This window comes from Ascoidea rubescens, assembly GCF_001661345.1.
Source record: "Ascoidea rubescens DSM 1968 unplaced genomic scaffold ASCRUscaffold_8, whole genome shotgun sequence".
In the NCBI taxonomy this organism is placed as follows: Eukaryota; Fungi; Ascomycota; class Saccharomycetes; order Ascoideales; family Ascoideaceae; genus Ascoidea; species Ascoidea rubescens.
This window is the reverse complement of record NW_017962920.1, coordinates 904,977-926,495: the sequence shown is the minus strand read 5'-3', so window position 1 is coordinate 926,495 and position 21,519 is coordinate 904,977. Positions and strand designations below refer to the sequence as shown.

At 30.9% G+C, this 21,519-nt stretch overlaps 9 protein-coding genes across 9 annotated transcripts; 6 read left to right on the top strand and 3 right to left on the bottom strand.

The window, feature by feature from the left end:
• Nucleotides 1–231: 231 nt before the first annotated feature.
• ASCRUDRAFT_8783 (uncharacterized protein) lies at nt 232–2,106 on the bottom strand (the record flags this gene model as incomplete). The annotated part of the gene is made up of 1 exon (XM_020194978.1): nt 232–2,106. One exon carries the CDS (start codon nt 2,104–2,106, stop codon nt 232–234), a length of 1,875 nt encoding a protein of 624 aa, XP_020046895.1.
• Nucleotides 2,107–4,640: 2,534 nt separating this feature from the next.
• NCA2 (Nca2p) lies at nt 4,641–6,390 on the top strand. Its single transcript, XM_020193506.1, has one exon. The coding sequence runs from the start codon at nt 4,832–4,834 to the stop codon at nt 6,224–6,226; it is 1,395 nt and encodes a 464-aa protein (XP_020046894.1). The 5' UTR covers nt 4,641–4,831; the 3' UTR covers nt 6,227–6,390.
• A 739-nt stretch (nt 6,391–7,129) lies between these two features.
• On the bottom strand, nt 7,130–7,786 carry ASCRUDRAFT_36058 (Golgi transport complex subunit COG7; the record flags this gene model as incomplete). The annotated part of the gene is made up of 3 exons (XM_020190663.1): nt 7,130–7,233; nt 7,279–7,404; nt 7,480–7,786. Coding segments are annotated over 3 exons (537 nt in total), but the record flags the coding sequence as incomplete, so codon positions are not given.
• Nucleotides 7,787–8,260: 474 nt separating this feature from the next.
• Nucleotides 8,261–9,333, top strand: ASCRUDRAFT_71063 (60S ribosomal protein eL8; the record flags this gene model as incomplete). Its single annotated transcript, XM_020191883.1, has 2 exons — nt 8,261–8,263; nt 8,560–9,333. 2 exons carry the CDS (start codon nt 8,261–8,263, stop codon nt 9,331–9,333), a joined length of 777 nt encoding a protein of 258 aa, XP_020046892.1.
• A 269-nt stretch (nt 9,334–9,602) lies between these two features.
• RRP43 (exosome non-catalytic core subunit RRP43) lies at nt 9,603–10,853 on the bottom strand (the record flags this gene model as incomplete). The annotated part of the gene is made up of 1 exon (XM_020190633.1): nt 9,603–10,853. One exon carries the CDS (start codon nt 10,851–10,853, stop codon nt 9,603–9,605), a length of 1,251 nt encoding a protein of 416 aa, XP_020046891.1.
• A 291-nt stretch (nt 10,854–11,144) lies between these two features.
• On the top strand, nt 11,145–12,590 carry ASCRUDRAFT_71061 (uncharacterized protein; the record flags this gene model as incomplete). The annotated part of the gene is made up of 1 exon (XM_020191882.1): nt 11,145–12,590. The coding sequence occupies one exon, from the start codon at nt 11,145–11,147 to the stop codon at nt 12,588–12,590; it is 1,446 nt and encodes a 481-aa protein (XP_020046890.1).
• A 1,916-nt stretch (nt 12,591–14,506) lies between these two features.
• On the top strand, nt 14,507–19,183 carry SPT20 (Spt20p). Its single transcript, XM_020193505.1, has one exon. The coding sequence runs from the start codon at nt 14,620–14,622 to the stop codon at nt 18,838–18,840; it is 4,221 nt and encodes a 1,406-aa protein (XP_020046889.1). The 5' UTR covers nt 14,507–14,619; the 3' UTR covers nt 18,841–19,183.
• A 745-nt stretch (nt 19,184–19,928) lies between these two features.
• Nucleotides 19,929–20,339, top strand: ASCRUDRAFT_8776 (ribosomal protein L28e; the record flags this gene model as incomplete). The annotated part of the gene is made up of 1 exon (XM_020194977.1): nt 19,929–20,339. The coding sequence occupies one exon, from the start codon at nt 19,929–19,931 to the stop codon at nt 20,337–20,339; it is 411 nt and encodes a 136-aa protein (XP_020046888.1).
• A 134-nt stretch (nt 20,340–20,473) lies between these two features.
• On the top strand, nt 20,474–21,455 carry GET1 (GET complex subunit GET1). The gene has a single exon (XM_020189342.1). It carries the CDS (start codon nt 20,691–20,693, stop codon nt 21,312–21,314), a length of 624 nt encoding a protein of 207 aa, XP_020046887.1. The 5' UTR covers nt 20,474–20,690; the 3' UTR covers nt 21,315–21,455.
• Nucleotides 21,456–21,519: the final 64 nt, after the last annotated feature.

Genomic DNA, 21,519 nt, shown 5'->3' with positions numbered 1-21,519 from the left:
TAATATAATATAATATAATATAATATAATATAATATAATATAGTATAGTATAGTATACATAAAAACTAAAACTGTCTAGTGAAACATAAAACAGGCAAGATAAACCAATTAAAATAAATATTTATCTGCCAATTATTAATTATTAGTTATTGCCAATTCAGCATTATCCCATTCGGCATTATCCCATTATCCAATATAACGCCACAAATAATAACATATATCACTTTAACATCAAGATTCCATATCAATGTCATATTCGGAATCACTGCTGTTGTTTGGAATATTGTTAATGTCGTTGAACATATTGTTGATGTCTTTGAGCATAAGTTCAACATCAAACTCTGGTAAGTCGTCAAACTGGAAAGTTCTAGGAATATTACTTGAGATATCAATATTGGTGAATTCATTTAGCTCATTTAACTCATTAATTTCATTAATTTCATTTGATTCATTTGATTCATTTGATTCATTTTCTGCCAATGACTCAGATGCTATGTAGTTGTCTATACTGGAGTCCTGTAACATCTGCTTAGCTGCAAATTCTTCAATTTCAATAAAATCAAAACTACTAGGGTCGGATGTATTTTGGAAGACATAAAAATAGTCCTGATTGTAATCTTGATCGTGGTTTGGATCGTGATCCTGATCCTGATCATGGCTTTCAACATGCTCCAGAGTTTTATTAGAAACATCATCTGGGTATTCAAAATAATCGTTGAAATCGATGTTTAGATCTATGTTGGGATCTATGTTGGGATCTATGTTGGGATCTATGTTGCAATCAATGTTGCAATCAATGTTGCAATCAATGTTGCAATCAATATTGCAATCAGTGTTCGAATCGATAACAAGGTTGTCTTGTATGTTATTGTTGAGCTCTATGTTAAGATTGCTGTTCTCATCGATTTGCAAAACTTCCATATGGGTTCTAAGCTGTTTGAACATGGAACTATAAAATACATTATCACAAACATTATCACAAACATCAATTGACTGAGAGGCCCTTGCTTCTGTTGGATTATTGTTCAATTCATCACATATTTCAGGCAATACTCGAGGTACTGTGTAGTCAGTGGTAGTAGAGACAGCAGAAACAATTTTAGTGTGATTCAACACATCCTTAAAACTATCGATATAGTATTCAATAGAATCAGTACGGTTATTGGTATTATTTCCATCGGTAATATTAGCAGCGCTATTATTGTTGGCACTATTAATCCCATTAGCATTACTATTTGTATAAGCGCTTGAGTCACCATTGAATGTAGATGGATTAGGTGGTTGTTGTCTCAATGGTGCCCCTGTATTCAAACACTGTGCAAACTGACTTCCAGAAGCTTGAAAATACTCTCTAAAGACTTTCTGGCATGCTGCTCCAAATTCTTTGGGAGTTAGTTTGATGATGGACTTGAACACCCTTTGGTAGTAGCAGTCAGAATAGCCATTGGCTTTGACAAGCTGATTTAGTGTGAGTTTGGGTATCTGAGGCAATCCTAACATTCGGTTTTGCTCAATTGCCATGGCGTTGTTGGCTAGCATTCTGGCACTTAGCTGAGCGAGCTTGACGTTATAAGGCATGTTGTAGGAGATTTGGCCTGTCGCAGTGCCCGATTTCTTGTTGAATTTGGCATTTTTTTGTAGATCTCTCGACGCTTTTATGTACTGCTCGTGCATGTCGATCTGGCACACATTGGTGAATAGCTGATTGCAGCAGGATGCCAAAAGCCCAACCTCAAACTGATCACTGTTACCAATTATATTGTTGTTGTTGTTGTTTATGGTGGTGGTGGTGGTGGTGGTGAAGTAGTGCACACAACATTTGCACAAATTGTAATTCTGTAGGTATTGTAGTTGTTGTGCTTCACACTTTGTGATAAAGCAAATGTTGGGAGAAAGTTGTTCCTTTTCGTACTCCATACAAGCCGGTTCACAAATCATTCTGGTGCTGGTGTTGGCAACATAAAACACCGATTTGGCAAACGGATCATAGAAGTAGTAGGCAAACCATTTGTCAATGTCTTTATTGTAAGTATCAAACACTGTGGAGGTGAATTGTTTAAAGAATGCTTTTTTCAAATTGTTGTTTCTGGATCGTTGAGCAGGCATTGTAGCAACGATGTTGGTAAAGAGCAAAATCAAATAAATTAAATGGTTAATATCCCAAACAAATCAGTAGTATACAGATTGTATAGCTTGTATAACTTGTATAACTTGTATAACTTGTATAACTTGTATAACTTGTATAACTTGTATAATTGGAACAATTAGAACAATAGTTGTACAGATATATTAGAGTAGATTCCAGTTGTTTCTGAAATAAATAATTGCCAACTAGAAAGTCTGTCAATGGATGAGAAATCCCTGTTACTTATATATCATTTTATTACTATGGTCAAAGCTAATTGACAATGGCAAGCAATTATATCAGATTTCAATGCAAAAACTCTGGAAACCCAGCACATCAGACCATATATTTGATGCAACGATGTGAGTGATGTGACACTATCTCATGTCCAATTTGAATTTAAAAAGAAAACATATCACCCAAAATAATAAATTAAGTGAAAAATTAAGTGAAAAATTAAGTGAAAAATTAAGTGAAAAAATGATCAATAAATCAATAAATCAATAATCGGTAAACAAAAAGAACCAATTTCAACTCAATCATAATAACGAACATGCCAGAATTGCAACAATAGCAACCAAACTATTCCATTACTGTGTATATGGGTTATTTTTCATGGGTTATTTTTCATGAGTTATTTTTCATGGCATCTTATCGCCCTGCCCCCCCCCCCCACTCTGTTTCACTCTGTCTCACTCTGCTCTATTTCCAACACCTATCAGCACCATCATGCAGGGTCTTTGTGTCAAGCTTTTGTGTCAAGCTTTTGTGTTTGCTGTTGTGTTTGCTGTTGTGTTCGCTATTGTGTTCGCTATTGTATCAAGCTTTTGCTCAAGCTTTTATGTTTAATATTGTTGATTGCTCGAACCTCGTATTTCTGGCTTGTGTCTGTGTCTGTGTCTGTGTCTGCCACTTTTTATTCGTATCGCTTGGGTTTCCGACCACTGTTGTTGTTGTTCATGCGAGCAATCACATTGCTGATCCTCAGAAATATTTGTAAAGTCTAGAGATGGTGCGACACTTTCCAGAGTATTCAAGTGATTCCAGTCCATCTATTTCCCAGATATCAAGGAATTGATGCTCACACTATCGGGTTTTTATCGGATTTTTATCGGATTTTTATCGGATTTTTATCTACCTGTGTTTTGTTGGTCATTAGCCTGCTATCGCAATCAATGTGTGTATTATCACAGTGTGTATTGTTACTGTGTATATTATCGCTGTGTGTTTGTATATACGGAATAGCTATCTGAAATCAATGGTGGTTGAGTTGATCCAATGTTGCACGTCTGATCCACGTCTTGCTGTCTGTTATGGTCCCACTTAGAGTATAGTTCATCAAATCAATTTCTAATTGTCATATGACCAGAACTTCTATAACACTAACCGCGGTCGGAATTCAAACTACCGCCTTCACATCCGACCACTCAGGAGCAACAGCAAAAAGAGCTTGTTTGAGGAGCAGATATAATACGAAAGAAAGGCAACTCCTAATTCACAATGAATTCGTTGATCCAGGAGAGTCTAATTAGTTTGGACAACTATGCTAACGATTTATTCAGCAAATTGTCCAACCCGTCATTGAATTTTGCTGATTCGATTTTGTTGAAACCAGGCATAAACCAACCAGAAGCTGGCAATCTAAATGGTCATCTCTTTGAGAAAGGTATCAAATATAACGTATTAAACGATACAAGTCTCAGAAATCGAAGAAATAATGATGAAACATTGCTCAAGACTCTTTTAGAAGATATTTCGGCGTTGCAAGTGACTTTTAATAAATTATATCAAATTCTTAATCCAGTTAGATCGGGCTTGAACAGAAACAATAAAGGCAATCGTAATATCACCAATCATAATTCTAGTTTCAAGTTTAAAAATTCACCAAATAAGTCTATTGTTTTAAATTATACTTATTCCAACAGCAAGAGTGATATCAATGAGTTATTAAATTTAGATGATTTAAACCAATTAAATGAAATTCTAATCAACTTTCAAAATGGTTCATTGTCCAAAAGAATTTTAATCAAATTGGATTTATTAATTTCTTCAAATTCATTCAACTTTGAGGATGAATTTCAATCAGATATCAGAATTCTTGTTAATTTGGAAAATATTATTATATCATATATAATATTAGTCTACTATATTTACTTATTCTCTAATTCATTGAGTTTGAATCAAAATTTAAATGAGCATTTAAATTACTATAATGATTTACTTAATTCCAATATTGTCTTTAAAAGTTTGCATATTCTATCTAACTTACCAAAAATTCTTTACAATTTTGCTAAGGTTATTTTAATAGACATTATACAAACTTCTAACCATATTAACGGCGATAATGCTAATAATAATGCTAATAATAATGCTAATAATAATGATGATAATAATGAAAATAACAATAACAACAATGATAACAATTTTGATTTTTTTAACTTAAGTTTCAACATTTATAATATTAATCAAAATACTATAAAGTCTTCACTAAAGTTTGTTTTAAATATAATCAATGACAATCTTCAAAAAATCTATCACAATTCAATTTTTAAAAGTTCAGTTTTAAATTTTATTACAATTAAAAATTTTCATAATAATGAAAATACTATCAATAACACTAGAAGAATTAATGCACATCAAAATCTTAACAATAATTTCTTACCTTCTATTTTTATTAAAAACTTTAAATCTTCCTTAATAAATGTTATGGATTATTCTAATTTTATACTAAAATATCCAATCATTTTAAATGATTCAATAGTTTCCAGTAAAATTAAGAAATTGAACAATTTAAATAATTTAAATGCTCAAAAATTAGGTTCTTTGTTAATTGAATTTCCAAATTTTATCAATAATAACAATAACATCAGTAACTATAATAACAGCAATAACAGTAGTATTGCACTAAACGATAGCAACGAGTCAATTGATATTGAACAATCAATCGATCCTATATCCTTCAATAATTATTCATCTTTGATCAAATTTCAAAGTATTCTATCAAATAACTTTAATATAAATTTCAATTTAACTAAATCTAATAAAGAAAATCCTTTCAGTGAAAATGATGAAATTTTTAATAAATTAAATATTATATTTTTTAATAATTTACCAAATTATAATAAAAATATAAATAAGTTTTTGGTCAAAAACTCCAAACCAAAGTTTTTGACTCGTTATTGGATTTTGATTTTAATTTTATTGAAAGTTGGACCAAACCAATTTGTTAACTTATTTCATAATTACCCACTAATTATTTCGTGGATCAAAGTTAATTTAATCGATAGCTTGATTGGCATTTATCACAGTTGGTTATTAAAACCACTTCAAAACATTTTCAATACAATAAAACATGATGATAATTCGATGATTGCATTAGTTAGCAATAAATCATTAGAGAGTGACTTGGAATCATTAGAAAGAATGGTTTCTGAATTTATTCAAGATGAAAAATTGACTCCAAAATATAACAATTATAATTCTATTAACAATTCATCTCAAGATGTTGATTTATCTTTAGTCATGAAGTCTTATGAAAATGAATTAAAACAACCAATTAAGAATCTTTTGGTGGGTAATTTATTAAGAAACATATTGATTCAAATTCAAAAATTGAAAACAGATGGGCTAATTGCAGCTAACGGAATTGATAAATTGATTAAATCTCAAGAGTTGGTGTTCTACTTGATTGCTGGATCACCCAGTTTTTTGATTTTGCTCTGGTTATTGCAAAACTTTAAGTTGTATTTGAAAAAAGGTTATGTTAATGTTTTTCAGATCAATTTTTCCAAGTATAAATTAAGAACTTTGCAAAATTTAAACAACATTGAAAGGTTATTAATCATATCATTAAATGAACTCGATAATAATAAAAATAGTGGTGGCAGTGGTAATAACAATGGTGATGTGTATTTTATTGAAGGAATGTTGTTGTTAGAGATTTTATCATTAAAGAAAAATGGGTTAAATCTTCTTTCAAATGACCGAAAAAATGAATGGTTAAGAGACATTGAGGATTTAAGTAATCAAAATCTTAAAGTAGAATTAAGATTAAAAGTTATAAACAAAATCTATAATGTTTATAGAAGCTATTTGTATTAGGATGATCATTAAATTTCAAATAGGCAAGTTAACAATTCATGTTAAGAATTATTGATGGTGAACGTTCGTATGAAAACCATAGTCAAAGTCTGATAAAGTATATAAAGCTTTACATATTAGTATGTAAATAGAAATAAGCTAAATAAATAAAAATTATGTAAACAAGTAAAAATAATAATAATAATAAAAGATCGTTAATTTATATCAACTTTTTTGAAAGAAACTCATAAACCCAAAACCAGACAGAGATTCAGTTTTGCTTGATTTGGCAGCCGGGATTTGCACTGAATTGGGAACAACCAAAACTGTTCTGTTTTGATTATTTTGCTTATTATATGAGTTAAGGTTAGATTCTTTGTTGTCTTGAGAATTTGTATTATTCTTCAACTCGCTATTGTTTTTAGAAAAATTCGTTTTATTGAGATTTTTATGAGCAGAAAGTAGATTTATTTCATTATCAATCAAAATTTTCAAATTCTTTTTGTATGGTTGAATCAATTTGACAAAATTTTGATAAATTTTATTATAAGGAGGTAAATTATTAAAAATAGGTGCAATTTCAATCAAAGAGGTGATCTTGTCTAATATTTCAATTTTTTCCTTAATCTTATCATTACCATCATTTTTGGTGTCCCGATTTTGGAGATAAGTTTTGCCTGAAGTAGTGGTGTTAATATTATTATTTTTAGCAAACTGGCTATATTGATAATCAATTATATCATTTAGAATATATAGTGAGTTTTTAAAACTTTCAGGGGTAATTGAAAAGTTTGTGTTATTATTTTTATTAAAATTGAGGTTGATTTGGTCATTGTTATTGTTGTTTGTTGGAGCATACTGATTATTGTCATCATTAGCACTTTTTTCATTATTAGTGTTATCATTTAATAAAGTTATTGATTTGATTGTTTGAAAAATATTTAGTAAAACTAACAAATTTTCTTTAATTTTTTGTAATTGGATTAGTTTGTTTATTGAAGAAGGATGGTTGTGTAAATGATACTGATCTTTGTTATTTTTGTTTTTATCTTCATGTGTTTTGCTGAAACTACCAGTTGTTAAATTTAATTCATCAATTTTGCTATTAATTGTGTTAATATCATTATGAAGATTAACAACAGAATTTGATAGGTTGTCAAGATAGTATTCCAATCTAATAATGTTATTATTATGGTGTTCTTCTAAATCTTTTGCATCGTTATCATTTTGATTGGCATCAGTATGAGTTAAATCATTTTGGTTGATAAAGCTACCATTTGATATCACTTCCACTGAATTATTCAAAGTAACAACTTTATTCGATAACTCATTAGACAATTCAAATGAATAATAATCCAAATAAGATAAGAGTTCATTTGAATTTTTCATTAGATTCTTCAAATTAATATTGTTAGTCAAACTGCTATTGTTATTAGTTATTGAAATCGAATTGTTTGATCTTATGATTATGTTATTGAAAAAAGCATCCAAGTAGGCATGAGGCACAAAGTTCTCATCAAAAAACATAGAAATGGGCTCTTCATTATCCTGTTGCAAATCTTGATTTATTTTGATATCCATCGTTCCAACTCTTTATCATAAACTCTTTAAGAGAGGTAGCTCTGGGAGATAAGACCAGGATTATATTCCGTACTTAATTGAGTTTAGAGGTGAGAAACAAAATTACATAAGCAAGCCAAAGCGGATCACATGTGAGTTTGGAAAGCAGCTGATTGATTTCAGTTGTGACCCGACATAAATCATGCAGACACAATAATATGTATAATATTGTATCAGCCACAAACAAGGATATTAGGGCTTTGATGATTTAACTGCCCTGAATAACTTCACGTGCCATATTTACAAGTAACAACAAAATATTTAAGTCGTATTTAGCTTCAATCATCACGTGAGAACAGTTTTTCCTTCTGCCATTCTCAATTAGAAAGAAGAAATAATCGGTGGAAATTTCAACATAATCTTAACAGGAAAGAATATCTTTGGAATTAATTATTAAAAGCTCGTTGAATCAGGTTTCAATCTAATATATCAAAAATGGTATGTGAACATAAGTTATTTGGTTACTTTTAGAGTCAGAATAACTTTACCATTGCTTGGATGATAATCAAAAAATAATGGATTATTGTTTCACCATTATCAATTAATGATGATGGGGAAAAGAAAATAGATGAAATCAAATTAAAGTACACATTTTTTTATGATTTTGGTGTGGTTTTGATTTTACTGTTTAGTTATTCATCTTTCTTGCTAATAGTTCTGTTATTCTTGATTGTTGCCAACTATATTTCTTTTCTAAACTTGTAAAGAATATTATGAACTAACCCTCATTATAGGCCCCAAGAAAAGTTGCACCATCTCCATTTGCTAAAAAAAATAAAGCATCCAAAAAAACCAAAAATCCTTTATTTGAAGCATCAGCTAAAAATTTTGGTATTGGACAAGCCATCCAACCAAAGAGAAACTTATCCAGATTTGTCAAATGGCCAGAATACGTTCGTTTACAAAGACAAAAGAAAATCTTACAAATTAGATTGAAGGTTCCTCCAGCAATTACTCAATTCCAATCTACTTTAGACAAGAATACCACCATTCAAGCTTTCAAATTATTAAACAAATACAGACCAGAAACCGCTTCTGAAAAGAAAGAAAGATTAACCAAAGAAGCTGCTGGTATTGCTCAAGGTAAAACCAAATTTGATGTTTCATCTAAACCATTTGTTGTCAAATACGGTTTAAACCATGTTGTTTCCTTGATTGAAAACAAAAAGGCTAAATTAGTTCTAATTGCTAACGATGTCGATCCAATTGAATTGGTTATTTTCTTGCCAGCTTTATGTAAAGCCACTGGTACTTCTTATGCTATTGTTAAAAACAAATCCAGATTAGGTCAATTAGTTCACAAAAAGAACGCTGCTGCTGTTGCTTTAACCGACGTTAAAGAAGAAGACAAACCAGCTTTAGCCCAATTGATTTCAACCATTGACTCTACCTTTGCTGAAAAATACGAAGACAACAAACGTCACTGGGGTGGTGGTATTATGGGTGCTAAAACCCAAGCCAAATTAGCTAAGAGAGCCAAAAAAGCTGCTGAAGCTGCCAAAGTCTAAGTGGTTGCAATGATTACTTGACGCTTACTAATATTGGTTAATTATATTATATTATTTTAGTTACTATATATTCCTCTATGATGTATATCTATTATGCTTATATAGTCCACTCAATATATAATTAAAATAATAAAATTTGTACATTAGATGATTTTAATAAGCTAGTGGAGGATAATACAGTTGAAGAAAATCAATTCTTCGTTTATTTATATATTAATGTAAAAAGCTTATAGTCGTTACAGTGATGTCACTTTAATGCTCTATAGATTTTATAAAGACTGTAAATATTTCGATCTTTGTTTCGATAACCAAACAGCTTTTCTTAGTAATTGCTTGGTTATTTTTGAACCACCTCCAGTGATACTAAAATATGTGAATTCATCATTATCATCGCTGTCATTTTGATTATTTATTGGAATTATATTGACTCTAGAATAACATTCAGTTTCTTCGGCCTCACCTTCAATATCGCACAACAATACGGTTTCTTTATCATCATTATCATTGGGAGAAATATTATTTTCATTGTGTGGCTCAGACTTTATCCTATCAATAAAACCAAAAGTTGAACTGAACCCAATGATGCTCTGATTCAAAATTAATGGATAAGTATTTGAATCATCACAGATCAAACTCAAGTCATCCTCAATCAAATTATTTTTATTTTTATTTCTGCTTGTATTTATATTGCTGTGAGCACTGTTGTTAAGAATATTTGACAAGTAAGCATTTTGTTCATCAATGTAAACGTTGGGTAGATGAACATTTTGCAAAGTTTTCAAAAGAGTTGAATAAATTATATCGAACAATGGTCCTTCTCTATTGAATATCTTAAAAGTTGCATGTAAATTAAAGTTGAAATTATTTTTGGGTTTAAAATCATTTAGATTGAATTCTTTGTTTTCCAGATTTTTTTCATCATCGGCATTACTATAGTATGTTGTTTCTTTATTGGTAATTGGGTCTGTGAATTTTATACCCAAATTGATCTTTAATGAAGATTTAGGAATTAATCTTGAATTTAATATCAAGTTATACAACTTCTTGGCCAAAATCATCTCTTCATCAGTAGGCGCACCAAATCTTCCTCTAGCTATTTCGATAATCGGATATATTGGCATGAATTCGCTATTTGTATTCTGGTTTTGATTGCTTGGATCATTCTCATATATTTCGTTGTATAATTGACTTGATTCCAATATGCTTGAATCTGAAGTTAAAGATTGTTCAGTGATTTTGGCAAATATACCACATATCACAATGGTATTGCCATTTTTAACAGTGGTCTTTGCAAGCAAATTCTGATTGTCCTGCAAATTACTATCGTTTATTTGGATGGACTTGAACTCGTTAAAAGATCTCAAAGAGGGTCTTATGTTCAAGTCTAAATATTTCTTGAGCAATAGATCAGGGGCGATTCTTTGTAAAACGTAAGGATTGAAGTTCATTGGTTTCAACTCAAAGACTTCATCGTCGCCTTGGTTGTTGACCTGAGCTGAGTCTATTTTGGCAGCACTCATATTGGACAATCTCTCGACGTTAAGCTGGAACCAGTTCTGGTAATTGTTCTCTTCTCCCTTCTCCATTCTTTGTTCCATTTCTTATAAACAAAAAATAAATTTTCCAGCCGGGCTTCGTCGGCGACGGAGACGCGCAGAACAAAAGTGCGTTTGTGCTGTGATGCAGTTGATGGAATCACTTAAAGTATAGTGAAACAAATGGCAATGGGAGTCTGGTGTCGAGTGTTAATTGGGAGTCGGTTGTTTGGTGGCGAGACAAATTTTGATCTAAGTGCTTAGTGGTTGTTGGGCATGGTTGAAAGACAGTACAAAGGATATTACAACAGGCCATATAGCAGATACAGAGCTAGGAGCAATTTTCAAAAGAATAACAACGAAGGATATGCTGAGCAAGATATGGATGGAGATGATAGAAATATAACTAACAGAACTCCATCTCCATCTCCTTCATTTTCATCGTCTTCATTGAATGACTTCAAGACTGCTCCAATAGCATCAAAAAAAAAGTACTATGGTAAATCATCAAAATATAATAACAACCATAGTAATTTTCATCATAAAGATAACGATTCAAACAGTTATAAAAACAGTAATGGTGGGAACAAATCACATTATATTTATAACAGAGACAAGGAATTGATTAATGATTCAAGCTCAAAAACAAAGAGATATTTAAGGTTTAATAGTAGTAGCGGCAATAATCATAAAGCTGAAAATAATAGTGAGGAATATGGATTGATCAGTAGAAATAATGATAACAATAAATTGCAGAAATCATATGAATTGAGGATCAAATACTTTGAGAAAATTCAAAGGGATTTTTTGAAAAGTATAACAGAAAACAAAAACAAAGAATTAAATAGATTATTTGAAGATAGTGAAACTGAAAGAGATACAGAAAAAGATCAGGCAACGGAAAAGGAGATGCAAATACAAAATAGTGGAAGCAAGCATAAAAATCAAATAAAAAGTACAAATAATGTTGAAGTTAAAACTGAGAAAGAAAATGCTGTTGAAAAGACACTATTTGAATTAAGAATCTTGAGAGAAAGCTTATTGAACAATGAAATCGATGAGTTTACAATAAAAGTGTATTTATATTCAATTAAAATTGCAGTCAGTTTGGGATACTACGAAACTTATTTGCCCTCAATATTATTTTTGATCTCCAATGTTATAAATAACGACGATAAACAAATGTTATTAATGGAGTACGAAATTAAAGAGATTATAAGTATCTATATTCTACACCTATTGCATTTCAACAATAGAATTAATAAAACAGATGAAATACACAACATTCAAGAATTGAATGAGATTTTTAGTAACGATCTTAATATCAATCTTTGCTACAAGTTATACTATAGATATGAGATTAATGACAACGTTATACTAAGTTTTATCAACTCAATCAGTGCAAGAAGCTTCTACAAATGGTTTGAGACATATAAAATATTGGAAACCAATTTAAACCTAAGTTATTTGAACCTATTGAGAAAATTTGGCATTAACATGAATATAATTTATTTGATCTTTCATATAAACAGCTGCTATCCCCGGATCAAGATCAGTGATTTTGAAAAGGATTTCCTATTAAATGTAGAAGATATTGATCTTGACTACATTGTCGACAAGTACGGATCAGCCAGGTCCAGGTTGAAATTGTGTAATCATTGGATAATCGACAGAGAGAACAATTACATAGTGATTAAAGAGAAATCCCAAAAAAGGAAATAAATATACAACGACTCAGCAACCTTTTTGGCCCAAAAGGTTTGGAGCTCACTGTAATGTTATTTGTTCGTTTTATTAATACTGCCACTACTATAATGGTAAATAATATCATTGATTACAATACATAAAGTTTCTATATTCATTATTTAACGGATATTACAAACATAAAAACAACTCTCAAATTAATGTTAGTATTCAAATTATACACAATTGAACTGAAGATTGATATCTGTGCGTGAGCTAAAATATCTCATTGAGGATGGGGATTTTTGAAAGTGTTTTTCGATTGAAACTATTTATTTAAAAATATACTACTTATCTCTAAAAATTATTATGATATTCCTAAACTGCAAATTGTGGAGAATGGTAAAAAAAAGATTTTTCAAGTGAATATGGTTTATCATTTTCTAACAAGAATGTGATCTTGCATTTTTTAGAAAGATCCTTCAGTCTCTTACTATATTCAATTTTATTAGCACTCAAAGCTATTTTCAACATATTCTCATTCCTCTTGAACATTTCGGCATCTTTTTCATTGGGATAATATTTTTCAAGTTGGAGCCAGGATTCATAGTACGTTTTTAACTGTTTAATTCAGGAAATGTAGTCATTACTGAGATTTGGCATTTCAATCCGCAATATTTCTTTAAAGTTTTTAAAATCTGATATTTCATTATCACTCAAATTCAGCATTTTGATATGTGATATCTCATTAAAGGATTTTATAACTGTTTTATTACTGCTCAAATCAACGGTTTTTAATTGTGCCAATTGTGTTAAATATTTAAAATTTTTAAGTTTGCTGATATTATTGTCGCTCAGATCTAATATTTCCAAATTAACTCTTCACAATGTGCAATTTTTGAAATGCAATTGCTTGATAAAAATACACTCTTTAATTTCGGTCAATTGCATAGCTACACAGAACAAGAGACTCCAGAACAACAAAATCTTATTGCTTTCAATCTGGAAAAATGTTTTGTTAGTTTGAAACATTTTACGCCATGAACATAAATATGCAACTCAATAATATAGAAATACTTCTTCCGAAGATTAAAAAATTGTAGATATTTTGCTTTCGATACTAACAGGGTCACCCGAAAAGTTGCAAGTATTAATAATTGGATATTTTGTATCACAAATCAGTTAGTGTTGGAATAATAATAGATCTTTAATGTTTAAAGTTGAGTGCTTTTTATAACTGGAAGAAAGTAAAAAGCAGTTGAGCTGCACTTCACCGCAATGCATTGAATTGATACAGTCACCCACTTGTAAATGCATGATGTATCAATTGCCGTTTAGAGTATATGGTTTCACTACCTTATTTCACAGAAACGTTTCTTTGAGTTTTGTTAGAGGTTATATTTAATTTCGTTTGGAATTTGTGTATTATAAATTGGTTAAAAACATAACCAAACAGAAATTAAACTAAAATTAAACTAAGATAGTAGAATTCAACATAATTATTTATCAAGAAAATATAAATACTCAAAATTTCTTCCAAGTAAGATACTCAATCTTTTGGTTTGATGCAAAATCTCAAATTATTCTTTCTAGTTGTTGATCAATTGGTTGAATAAAATATTTGGTAAAAACACCCACACTTGAAAGCGAAACTTCTTTTGAGATATACAACACACCTCAACGGTGGATTAGTTGCCTGCGGCCTCCTGCAGACTATCGCAAACTAGACATACTAAGAGTCTCTACCACACGTGACCAGCGTCTCCGCATATTGTCCGTTGGCGCGGAGCTACACGTGCGTGGTTTTTGGGTTGGATTTGTTTCAGGCTTTTGTTGTTCGGTGCAGCTGATTGTCTTCTCTTCGTTATTCCTGGTTATTCCTGATTCACATCCAGAGATAATCAATCAGCACCTGAAGCTGTTGCAACTGGTTCAAGTGTCAATCAGAGACTGCTGGCTGCTCTAGTTGTTGCCCATTTATCTTTGTTTCTCTCCGTTGTTTCTGCTCTGTCGGTTTTTGGCTATCCTCTCTTGACAACAATTTTACTCCAGGCTACTCATCTACAATATGAACAATCTCAATCTCAACAATTTTAATATCAATAACATGAGTAACTCGAACAAGATGAACAATATGAACATGAGTAACATGGGAAATGTGGACAATATGGGAAACATGAACAACATGGGAAATATGGGAAATATCAACAACATGAACATGAATAACGTCAATAGCATGGCTAACATGGGGAACATGAGCATGAATATGAATATGAATATGAATAATTTAACTCTTGCCAATATCAACAACATGGGAAACGTCAATAACGTAAACAACATTAACATGAATAACATGAATCCAAATTTCAACAATTTCAATAATATGGGTAATGGCAATGGTCTATCTCAACTCAGTGGAATCAATTTAAACACATTGAGTATTAATGGTGCTCCATTGTCAGCTAACCCGGAATTGTATAAAAAGTTTTTGCTTTTACAAAGAAGTCAACAAAATAATCAAAATAACAAAACAAACCAAAATAATCAGAATAATCAAAACAGTCCAAGCAATATCCCTGCAAATATAAATGATCTTAACAATTTGAACATAAATAATAGAAATAATATTAACAATAACAATACCAATAACAACAACAACAACAACAACAACAACAACAACAACAACAACAACAATATCAATAATAACAATAGTAATAACAACACCAATAACATTAATAACAATAACAATAGAAATAGCAATAATAATAATATTAATAACAATAATATGATCAAAAATTTAAATAACGTCAACTTAAAAAATATTAATTGGAGAAATATAAATCCAAGCAACTTATCTCCCTTGCAAATTCAACAAATTAAAATTCAATTAGCTAAAAGACAAAGTCTATTACATAACCAAAACAACAGAAATAATTTAAATAATATGAATATGAATAATATCAACTATATGAATAATATGAGCAATATGAACATAAACAATATGAACAATATGAATCTTGGTAATATTAATGGCATTAATGGTATTAATCAAAATGCATTGAACTCAATTTTCTTTAAACGAGCAAATCAAATAAATAACCAAAACACAAATAATAATATAATAAAAAGTCCAATAAATCAAGTAGTTCCGAACAATAATAATAATTCTAATAATACTAATGATAATAACAATGACAATAGCAATAACAATAACAATAGCAATAACAATAACAATAACAATAACAATAATAATATAAATTTAAATAGCCCTATAGTGAATAACATGGTTAATGTGCCTATAGTTAATCAAATGAGTCCTAATATGCCACTTAATACCCTTGTATCGAATAGCAACGTTACAAGCCGTATCAACTCGCCCAATTTAAATGTGGAAAATCTTCCAAATCTTCCAAATCAACCAAATAAACAAATTCAAGTTAATAGAAAAAACTCAATGACCCAAAATAACCAAGCTAGTAAAATCACAAAGGTCGCAAAAGGTAATCGCGTTAATCAAAATAATCAATCGACTAAAATTAATGAAGGAAACAAAGTCAATCAAATCAATAAGATCAGCCCAATCAACCAACCAACCCAAGTTAATGAGGTCAATCAAGTTAATCAAGTAAACAGAGTAAATCAAGCTCTCCAAGGCACTCAAATTAATCTGATTAGCCCAGTCAATCAAGTCAACCACATTAATGAGATTAGCCCAATAAATCAAGTCAACCAGGTTAACCAGGCTAACCAAGTCAATCAGACCAATCAAGTAAACCAAATCAATCAAGTCAATCAGACCAATCAAGTAAACCAAATCAATCAAGTCAATCAAGTTAATCAAGTTAATCAAGTTAATCAAGTCAATCAAGTCAATCAAGTTAACCAAGTCAACCAAGTGAATCAGGTCAACCAAGTTAATCAAGTTAATCAAGTCAACCAGGTTAATCAAACTAACCAAATTAATCAAGTAAATAAATCCAACAAAGTCAACTTGAATAATTCAAATAAAACAAGTATAAGAATTCCAAATAATCAGATGATAGGCAGCAATACCAATAGTCCAGCCAGCTCTTTTATAAAAATCAATAATAAATTAATTCCCATCAGTCAACTCACACCCGAAAAAATCGAAATGCTCAGAAAAAAACAACAGGAACAGCAGCATCAGCAACAATTATCAAATCAAATGTTAAAACCAAAAAATTTCCTAAGCAACTTTAGTAGTTTGTCACAAAAAATGGAGTTTTTGAAAAATTTTAAATTTCTTGAAAGCTCAGAAGATATTTTAGAAAAATGCAATAAAAATTTTTGTTCAATTGAATTAAATATTCATGATAATTATTACAAATTTGGTCATCAAGATAATATTATATCATTTTCCAGTCCTTTAATCAAAGAATTTCTAAAATTTGTTGCAATCGAAAAAATCCATCCATCTTTGGTTAAACTTATTAGTAATGGTTCAATTAGAACATTCAATGGATGTCTTATTTTAAAAGTTATTGATCATAGACATGATAATAAAAAAAAGGTATCTCTGAAGCGGAAAATTTCAAAAAATGAGAAAAACAACAATTTGAATAGAAATAAAAATGATACCAATAGTAACAGTAATAACAACAGCAACAGTAGCAATAATAATAATGATAATAACAATAACAATAACAATAACAATAAAAAGAAAAAAAAAAAAAAGCAAGGAAAATCATATCGAGTTGTATTGAAACCAAGTGATTTGACATCCTTTCATGAAATGTTATATAAAGTGGAAAAAAATCCTAAAATACCAGATCATTATACATTGCAATTTGAAAGCAAAATTTTGTCAGCTACTAAAAGAAATTTGGATTTATCTGTTCCTTTGAATCCATTTCAAAATTGTTCAGATATGTTGATTCCTCCGATTGAATATCCAAAGATTGAAACTTGTGATGAGGGGAAAAATGAAAATAAAATTAATATTCAACATTTGCATCGCAAAGAGTTTAAAAACGAACTAAGAGAATTACATGAAGATATATCAAGATTTGATTCTGAGTATGAAAAAATGATGTCGTTTGCCACCAGAAATAGTTCTTCTAATGGTAGTTATGATTCATTAAATTCTGGGTATGAGACTTCGAAATTTATGAGGTTGAGAACACTTCAAAACTATAATGCCAAAAAACAAGAAAAAAAACGAATGAGTGTTCAGAGTCTTATGCAACAAAACTCAGCAGTTCATATGCAAGGTCGACCATTAGGGCCACATCAAAACCAAAAAACGGAAAATTCATCCAGTTTAACCTCAAATTCAAATGCTATGCAAGTAGGTATGAATGGTGATAATAGTAACAATAACAATAGTAATGGTAATAATAATGAAAATAATAATAATACCGATGGTGATAATAATAACAATCTGAAAAATGAATTTAATCGTGAGGCAAATGTTAAACCGATGACAGCACTGAGAAATACATCTAAAATGAGCACACCAATTGTCAATTCATTGAACTTGCCTGGCAGTTCGGGATCTTCAAGTATCAATTTGAAGTCAAGTGGTTCTGGTGGTAAAAGTCAATCAGCTGCTACTTCGCCTTTGATTAATGGCAAGAAAGTAACAAAACCTAAACAAAAGAGAAGTAAAAAAACGTCTAATAATAGCAGTCCTTCTATAGCGGGTAAAACACTTCCGGGGAAGGGGTCTAAATCAGCTCAAGGTACTGGAAGTAAACCAAAAAGAACATATCTGACAAAAAAGAAGAAAACAAAAGTTACAAAAGCTGAAAAGGATAAGGAGGACGTTTCGACTAAAGTTCAACAAAATCCAGGCAATAATGAAACCTTCAATGTTCTGATGCATAATTTAAATATTGTGGGGAATAACATGAGTGATAACCCAGGAAATAATGCAAATTTAGGTAATAATAGCAATAATAATAACAGCAATAATAATAATAATAATAATAATAATAATAATAATAATAATAATAATAATAATAATATAGTGCCTAACAGTAATGTTAATATGGCAAGTAATAATGCAGATAATAATAATGGAAGAAACAATAATAGTAGCAGCCTGAACAATGGAGCAAACAATTTTAATTTTAGTAACTTTAATCTTAATAATAATGGTGTGAACATCAATAGACTAACTATGGAAAATAATCTCAGAAGCCGGCCTGCAGTTGCAGCAATATTGAACAATACACAGTTATTAAATGGTTTAAGTAGGAATAGAAAGCCAGATAATGCAAACAATGCAAACAACGCAGAAAATAATAATAACAATAAGCCAAATTAATTTTTTTTTAATTTTTTTTATATCTTCTGTATTTTGGTAAAATTTGAAGTATTTTTTTTATATTTTGATTGCTTTATGTTTATGATTATGATTTTAGTTGTTCTACTGTTAAATTTAAATTTATGTGGATTTCATTTTTTTGTTTTATAGTTTTTGGGAAATGTGAGAGATTTTGAATTAAATAACCAGATAGTTCAAAATCAGATAATTTAGAATCGGATTATTCGATCATCGGCAAGTCTTATCGACAAATAGCCCTAAAAAAGTAAAAATACGCGCATTTATTTCTTACCGCGGTTCAAGTGTTGCACGAGGTGTGGCCGGAAAACACAATCCGAACTCGGACGTTCGTGAAGCAATTATGATCCGTTGCCCAAACCAAATACACAAGACTTAACCACTTATGAAACGAAAATTGTGTTTCCGCAAAAAACATTTAATTCAAAAATACCTTGATGAAGATTGCAATCCAAACAATATAAATATGATCACTAAATAGCTAGATAGAAATAAAATAAACCAAGAGGAAAAGGAAAGAGAAGTCTACTAAGTCATGAGCACTAGAAGAAATCTCTATCCTTCCTTCGACGACTGTCAAAATCAGCATTCATGTCAAGAACGCTGATAGTGAAAACGAAGAGGAACTTGATACTTCACCAAACGCTTCCAACATTAATGAATTAAATCAGAGAGTTGAGTTAATTGAATCGAATGTTGCATCCGGATTTGAACGACTAGAACGAATGCTCGAAAGTGTATTAACTCGTAACAAACGGCCGGAGGTCGGTTATCGAAGGTCACAACATCAAACTTAGGTAATCACTGTACTGCTTTTGATTAGCTAATTATTTTATTTTTACATCCGTATTTTTGGTCTCTGCTGTAGACAGGGTAATACTATATAACCGCAGTGCTCGCAACTGCCACTCACCTCAGGTTTTCATCTCCTGAAAATTTTTCAGTTCCAGCGAAAGGAAGTAACGAACCAGAAATCCAATTGGTGCTTGATAGTCGACAATTGATAATTGACATTGATATTTGCAAAAATTTCTAGAAATCATTACTCTGCTTGAATATTACTAAACAAAATGGCCTATTCTAACGTTTCTAATGATTTAATTTGGGAAATAACCAAAAACCAATCAGCTTTCTTGGTTAAACGTGGAAATTTCACTTTTTCCAAAGATCCATTGAATGTAACTAACAAAAACTCTAGAACCTCCAGTGGATTAGCTAATGATAAGGCTGTTGGTGTTAGCGAAGTTGATGATAGAATCACTCTCAAAACCAGAACCCAAAAAAGTTCAAACAAACCATCTCAATCAGTCTACACTCAATCATTCAAAAGTGGCAAATCCAGCAGAAGGGTTGCTTTAGCAGTTTCAAACACTGTCAAGGGCTACAGAGAAGATTTAAGAGTTGTTGCAGTTAAAAAGGCCTCTCAATATTCAAGAGCTAAAACCCAAAGAAAGACCTACGAAGCTAAATCAAGAAAATAAGCGATTCAAGATATAACTGATATATATTGAGCTACATATATATATTTATAATCTAATCTAATTTAATCTAATCTATAGTTTTCAAAATAATTGCATTATGTCGCCAGGCATTTACCATTTTATCTGTTCTAAAATATATGCCAATATTGAAGCACGAAGCGTGAAATCTGAAAAAACGCAATCTGAACGGATTTCGCTCGGTTTGAGACCAGTTCGCTTTTGAGCTGTGAAGTGATCAGCTATTGTGCTAATACTGAGAACACCAACCGAGCTAAGGCCAACACATATATAATCACACCTCCACAGCAGTAACAACATCGACACCGATATCAATAGCAAGGTGCAAGGAATATGTTTGATGCGCTTCTCTTCATCTTTTTCTGGTTGCTTCTCAAACACACCATCAAGCTTATAGGCAGCGACAACGTTTCTTCGTTTTTAAACTACTACTATTTGCTAATATTCAGGAAAAATGCTGATTTCAACGAGTTACATTCTATGAGAGCCAATCTCAAACATATTCACCACGAAAAATTGAAAATAAGTGCTCAAGACCAATATGCAAAATGGACAAAACTCGACAGAAACTTCAACAAAATGAAAACAGACATTAATAACCTTGAAAAAAAACTAATCACACAAAACGAAAAAACTATAAAGCGATTCAATTCAATTATAAGCTGGTCAATTGCCATTCCTCTTTGGTATTTAAGATGGTTTTACTCAAATGACAATCTTTATTGGTTGCCCAATGGAATTTTCCCCAAGCCCATCGAGTTCTGGTTAGCTTTGCCCCGAAACCCTTATGGTTCTATCAGTCTAGCCTGTTGGATCTTTCTAATTGGCAATTTCATGAACACCCTTGAGTCGATCTTGTTCAATTTGTTTCTTGCTAAAAAAGTGGAAAACCCAGCTCTCAATCCCAAGATTTCTCCTCTCACCGAGAACGAGAACAGCCATGAAAAAACCCATTAGTCTGGCTAGCTGCCTCCAATTCTAAGTATACCATAGTCTATATACTCCATCGACAAGAAGCTCACCTTTCTTCTTTCTCTTCTCTTTCTTCTCTTCCCTCTCTTCCCCCTCTTAAAAACCACCTCCTTCACGGCAGGGTAACGCCCCCATTATATTCCCATCCCAGCACTTTGCTATCTTGAAGCAATCCAAAACAAGGCAAATC

Excerpts from the sequence above, each read along its gene's own strand:
- NCA2 (XM_020193506.1), top strand. The coding sequence starts at position 4,832 with ATGGATTATTCTAATTTTATACTAAAATATCCAATCATTTTAAATGAT.
- SPT20 (XM_020193505.1), top strand. The coding sequence starts at position 14,620 with ATGAACAATCTCAATCTCAACAATTTTAATATCAATAACATGAGTAAC.
- GET1 (XM_020189342.1), top strand. The coding sequence starts at position 20,691 with ATGTTTGATGCGCTTCTCTTCATCTTTTTCTGGTTGCTTCTCAAACAC.